Source organism: Ochlerotatus camptorhynchus, unplaced genomic scaffold (assembly GCF_037179485.1).
Source record: "Ochlerotatus camptorhynchus isolate MF236.1 unplaced genomic scaffold, CSIRO-AGI_Acam_v1.1 ptg000081l, whole genome shotgun sequence".
Classification (NCBI taxonomy): domain Eukaryota; kingdom Metazoa; phylum Arthropoda; class Insecta; order Diptera; family Culicidae; genus Ochlerotatus; species Ochlerotatus camptorhynchus.
In genome coordinates, this window is record NW_027040571.1 from 1,238,098 (window position 1) to 1,244,097 (window position 6,000).

At 41.6% G+C, this 6,000-nt stretch overlaps 1 protein-coding gene across 1 annotated transcript; it reads left to right on the forward strand.

The window, feature by feature from the left end:
• Nucleotides 1–5,157: 5,157 nt before the first annotated feature.
• Nucleotides 5,158–5,773, forward strand: Obp84a (Odorant-binding protein 84a). Its single transcript, XM_065217861.1, has 3 exons — nucleotides 5,158–5,427; nucleotides 5,493–5,622; nucleotides 5,682–5,773. The coding sequence occupies exons 1-3, from the start codon at nucleotides 5,158–5,160 to the stop codon at nucleotides 5,771–5,773; spliced, it is 492 nt and encodes a 163-aa protein (XP_065073933.1).
• The last annotated feature ends 227 nt before the right edge of the window (nucleotides 5,774–6,000 follow it).

Genomic DNA, 6,000 nt, shown 5'->3' on the forward strand with positions numbered 1-6,000 from the left:
TACTCGAACTTCATGAACCAGTTCCATGAACTCATATAATGTAGTCGTTGTTTTATTGCACACAGGAGCATTAAGAAAGATTTGAATACACGACACCACCGAAACGGAGCATAAATTGGTCAGTGTTATTTTTCTTCACTCTAGCAAAACGAGCATGACGTTACACTACATTCCATGTCGGGAGAGCTGATCTTACTTCATGCTAATTGAACGAGCTCAATATTGAAGTCAGCAATTGCCCAGTGGAATCGAGCGCAGACACCGAAAGCATCACACCTCAACAGTTGTTGCATTCATCCTGCTAGCCAGAAGAGCGGACTACCATTGGCGAAAGTGACAATCACTGGAGGGCTAAGCTCCAACCAAAGAATCAAACTAAACCATTCAATTTACTTGCGAATCATTGCTATATTCTCATCGTGCCTTCCCACATGGGCATCCCAGAGTCTAAATCATTCTCCTATCTGGTTCCCTTGTGCTTATGCGACTAACAGATACGTCTACTCACGCACACGGACCCATGACTCGTTGTTGTTTCGGCTACGTCATCGACTGACCAAGAATGTCGCCCGATCAAGCATCCCGTCGACGCTCGTTCACTTGCCGGCCTGCTCCTACTGGCACCGGCCAAGTCTTCCTGCCGCACGTGAGTGCTTCCTGGCTACGCCGTCCGTGCGGCCACGCGAAGTTGGCGATTGCCTATGGAACCCAATGAGCACTCTGCTTCCGTCAATCACCGCCTTGGCGAGCAGTTGACTCCCTGCTTTGGCGATGTTGGCCGACGACGTCTGCGGGCCCTTGAAACTCGTCTCTACCTGAGAATGCTGCAATAAGACCCTGCGATGGAACAGCTGATTAGTTCCTGACAACTGTCCGTCCAGATCGATGATGCTTACCCTTTGATGGGGTCTTCTATGTGTCCGTGTAGCCTTTCTGGTTGTGACCACCAAGCAAGGCTGCTAGCCGGCGATCTAACACGGGTAATGTCGGTCGTATGATTAAGTCCAGTGACGATGCTTTGGTGCGTTCCTATGGAATGCATCATGACATTAGCGTCAAATGAATGAAGAATGGAGTTTACCCCTAGCTCACTTACGGATCGTACTGCTTCCACACGTGTGCGCTTCGAGTCCGTTCTTGGCGTGTTCGGCTGTCGTGCAATTCCTCCAAGTGCGGTTGGTAGAACACCGATCGTTTGACTTCGTCCGGTGACGGTACTTCCGCTTGCCTCTATGGAATGTACCGGAACGTTACTGCTGAGCAGGTGGAAGTGGAATTCGTGTGGAACTCACCTGTGGAACGGGTTGCCACCACCCACGTTGCAATCCGAGTCACCGGTCGTTTTTCCTCTGGCCGAACTGCTCTTAAAAGCAAGGTTGACTGTGTCGTGTGATTTCCAACGTTTAGCCTAGTCCCTTGACGGTTCTTTCGCTCGTTCCTACGGAACGTGTTGCTTCCCCGTAAGCCGAAATCCAAAACGCTGGACTAGCTCTTCTACGAGTATGGCTGCTGGTCGTGTGAATCCACCGTACACTGGAGAATAAGAATGACGAAGCAAAAGCATCCGATCTCGCTGCTGCCCTTGCTCGCTTTTTCCTGTTTGATGCGTCCGTGTGAGTGCAATGTTTTCGCTCTCCCGTTGCGTTCGTTTGCAGCGTCGCCTTGCAAAAGGCCTTTTGCGGTGGAGTATTTTGACTTGGCGGTTGGTCGATGCGTGCGTACGAGCGTACTAATGACAAAATTGTACTAATTCTTCGGCACTTAAAGCTAATGTTTCTCTGGTTTGTTAATTTAACTGAACAAGTGCAAGAAATAAGCAGAATTTGTTTACATCGTAACACAGCTCTGGAACGAATCCCAAATCAGCTACAATAAAAAAAAGACAAAACTGTGAAAGCTCCCTCTGCCTGATGTTTATTTCTCGATTTATTTTTAGAAATCGATGAAATATATGTGTCAAAAGAAGAAGTAAATTTCATGTGATTTTCACATAAACTTTACTTCGATTGATTTATGACACATATATTATATTGTGCTGAAAAGTAAAGCTTATGCTTATCGGTTTCAAATCCATTTCAGTTATTTATTATAATTTTACCGATGTTCATTTATCATATGACGATCATATAAAGGTTACCAAATTATCAGCATTGTAAATGTATCAGATATTCATATTGAATTTACCTGACACATTTTCAATCATATCGTTTTTAATGGATTATCTTATATCGCAAATTTATTAGACTTCCACATAACAGGAATATGTCATATTGGTTCAGTGTAGAGTTAGTAGAAAAGGTGGCCGAAAAATTGTGTTTCTTAATTAAGACAATTTTTTTGAATTATTTAAAAAAAAATCAGTTGCATATGAATTTTTGCAAGGCACTAGGCCAAGGGGTGAGACAGGTTTACTCTGAGTTGCTTTTTTGCAGCGAGTAACTCGCGAGTAACTCAATGTACCTCAATATTTAATCGATGTTCATCGTTTTTTTTTTCTCTGCTTACTCCGTTTACTCCCTTTAAGAATATGCTTCTCATATTAGACGTCAGTTTTGTTTGTAAACAAAGTAAGCCCAAGTATATTCTGAGGCTTTCGAATAGCTTGAATATTATGGAAGAACCTGTGCCGGTGCCAGGTTACTACCAACCGGTGGAAACTAACGATATTAAATTGGCTCACTACTTGACTAGCCTATTGGTCCCAAGCAAATCGATTAACGTACCCCATTCTATTCAAAATTCTAGTACTACACTATGTTTGTTTTGATTTGCTATAAAAGTTTGACAGATAAAATGAGGGGTTCGTGGATTTTCCTATGTTTCAAGGGGTGCATCGATTAGCTTGGGACCGAAGAGAGTACCAGAGCTGAGCCAAAAAGTTGAGCACGTTTCTTCGGGACCTTCTGGTCTTAGAGTTACCTCTATGTTACTACCAGCAAAAACTTACAGTTCCAGCCAGCTTTAAGCAGTTGTTCTTCCTCCTCAGCAGCCAGTCCCAGTTGTCACTTCAAAAGGATCATCGTAATCACGTGACAAGGGACTGACAAATCCACGAACCCTCGTCCAGTCAACAAATCCTTTGATTCGCTTGAGCTGCCACCTCCCCCTCCCCCCAACCCATTTTATAGGGGAAATGGAGGTATTGTCGGCCGAAATGCCCCTAATTTGGGCCCTTACATAAATTCAGCAACCGACTAAATTTTCAACAGCGACCAAAAATATCCATTAGTATCGTCCCAATGACGTGTTCATCTAGATAAAATTGATAAATGGCAGATTTTTAGCGATGGGCCCAATCTTAGATCCATAGGTCAACATTAGAGCCATTTCCCCTAATATAATGTATTAACATATATGATTTACAGTAATGTTCCACCACATGCTCAAAAATGTGCAGACAATCCATTTGGCGTTGAATGATGATTTCAAAGACACAACAAATGGGATGCGTGGAGAGAACTCCATTAAGAATTTGTCAAATTTAAGAGAATCATGTAAATTTAGTTTAAATAGATAAAATCAGATACGATCTCACCAAGTAAGTCCAAATGAATCCACAGGAAGCATCCGTGCTATTGGTGAATTGTAGTTCCAATCAAAGACGGTTCGCTTGATGGGAATCAACATAAACTAGTTCCGTCCAATGTAGAACCAGTTTGCAGTGTCCAAATGTAGTGATCCTCCGGCATGGGATAAAAGATAATCGCCTGTAATGGATTGCTGGATCCGAGTGAAAGTAGACAAGTATCAGGTCCAGCAACTTGCAATTTCTTGACGCGAATACGACGAACAATGGAATATCTGGGTTTAAATAAAGGTTCCTCTTTGTTTTCGAGACCGTACCTGTTGAAACGGATAATCGCGTTCTTGACCATCTTCGAAAATGTTAACCGGACTAATAACCAAATAAGCATATAAAGTCCGAAAAAAAAACGAACTACATCTAGATAGAGCTGGAATTAGGGCGTAACAGCTTATGTAAACAATGACTTCTCTCGTTGATTTCTAGCAACTCAAGGCTCGCCTACACAAACCAACATATCCATCGGGTAGGGTAAGTCTTTTCCTATTCTATGGTAATGTTGATTTGCCAGGGAGAGTCATGCCTTTCGAGAAATCATCGAGAGAAGTCATTGTATACAAAAGCTGTTACGCCCTAATTCCAGCTCTATCTAGACATGTTCGTTCACACGCGCAGCCTACTCTGTGCCTTAAACTAATGATGTAGGTACAAACAATTCATTCCACCTAAATACGGTTTCTGGACCACTTTGTATTGGCTAGGAAATCTCAAACTCACAAAAACCTTCCATACGCCAAACGCAAATTGAATATCCCAGCCATAGAAGAAAAATGATAGATTCTGTGGCATGAAAAATTAACAAAAATTTCCATAATGTCTGATATCACACATTGAAAAACTTTTTAAGACTGCCAAAATTAACAAAAAATCATTGAAAAATTAACAAATATTGCTTAGGAATTGCTTGGCATTTGTATTGGAATCATTAAGAAAATTTTGGAAGATCTTGGACATGACTTTATTTTGGGTACCCCGCAATAATGAACGATCTTAATGAAATATTCAAGATTCTAAGTGAAATATTCGAGATATCGTTCACAGAACTTATTTAAAATATGTATTACAAATATATTTTGAATATTCCAATAAAATTCCCGGAAGTTGGGGACGTGTGTACGACGTTGAAAATTTTCAAAATATTGCTTCGTGATTTGATCGTTGAGCTTGCGAAAATCATTGCCAGGGTAATTGCATTTTCCTTATGTGATATTGTTTCCATCAATCAACCGCCACTTAGTTACACTCTTCGTTTATATATTCATCCGGACTAATAGTCGTTATTTGTCACACAGACAAATGGTTGGGCAAGCAATGTTGCACTGCATCATGAAATCATTTTGATTGATGGCTCTTGTTTTTGTTTCCTCACTGGTCAACATGTTCCCGGAACGAGCGCAGGTTGAAGCTCCACTAAATCTGTCACATGTCATTCGATAAATTGCAGCAATTCCAGTAAATATGTTTTGCGATGCTCATTCATAACCCACCTGGTTTGGCGTGTGCTATGAGTGCAATTCTATAAATTGATATCAAAACCGTAGCTTTGATTCAGTAGCTGAAGTTCATAAGGCACAATGAAAGCCACCACTCAATTGACGTTGCTGCTGCTAGGATCCATCGCCATTGTGGCCGTATCCGGTTGCAGTGTGGCTAACAACGACGGAGCCGAACAACGGGAAGCTTTGTTGGCTGACCCAACGGCGATCCCGGTGCGAAGCTTTAAGGATTACAGCGTGGAAGATATCTACACCGAATGCAATAAAACGTTCGCGATATCGATGGATTACCTGAACGAGATGAATGATACCGGAAGCTTTCCGGATGAAACGGATAAAACTCCGATGGTTGGGATAGTGAATAGAAAGCCGCGGAAACGAGAGTGCTTTATTAATAGAAGATTTCATTCCAGTGCTTTATCCGGTGTTTCTTGCAGAAAGGCGGGATCGTTACCGAAGATGATAAGGTAAACAAGGAGCAAGCCGTAACCGTAGGATGGGTTAAGAACGGTGAAGCAATCGACGATTGTTTACAGGAAATGAGTATGTGCGGTTTGTGTTTATGTGCATTCTGAATTTATGGGTTTTTTTTAATTTATCAGCGGGAAATCCATGCGAACGAGCGTATTTCTTGACGCGATGCGTTAGCACTCGCCATCTCGTTGAAGGAAGAAGCAAAGACAACAAAAAATGATGAATAATGCCAGAGTTCCTTAATATATATGATTATGAAGTTTTGTGATACTTTTTGAATACAATAGAGAGACATTGCACAAAAAATTGAACCAGTAATAATTGTTAGCTGGCAATCAGCATATTTTGTATCACAATGAGGGGTTGAAACATTTTTCGTCTTGTTGATTTGGAAATGTTGCGGTGGCGAACAGAAATAAATACCGGGTTGTGAGCTGCACAAATTTG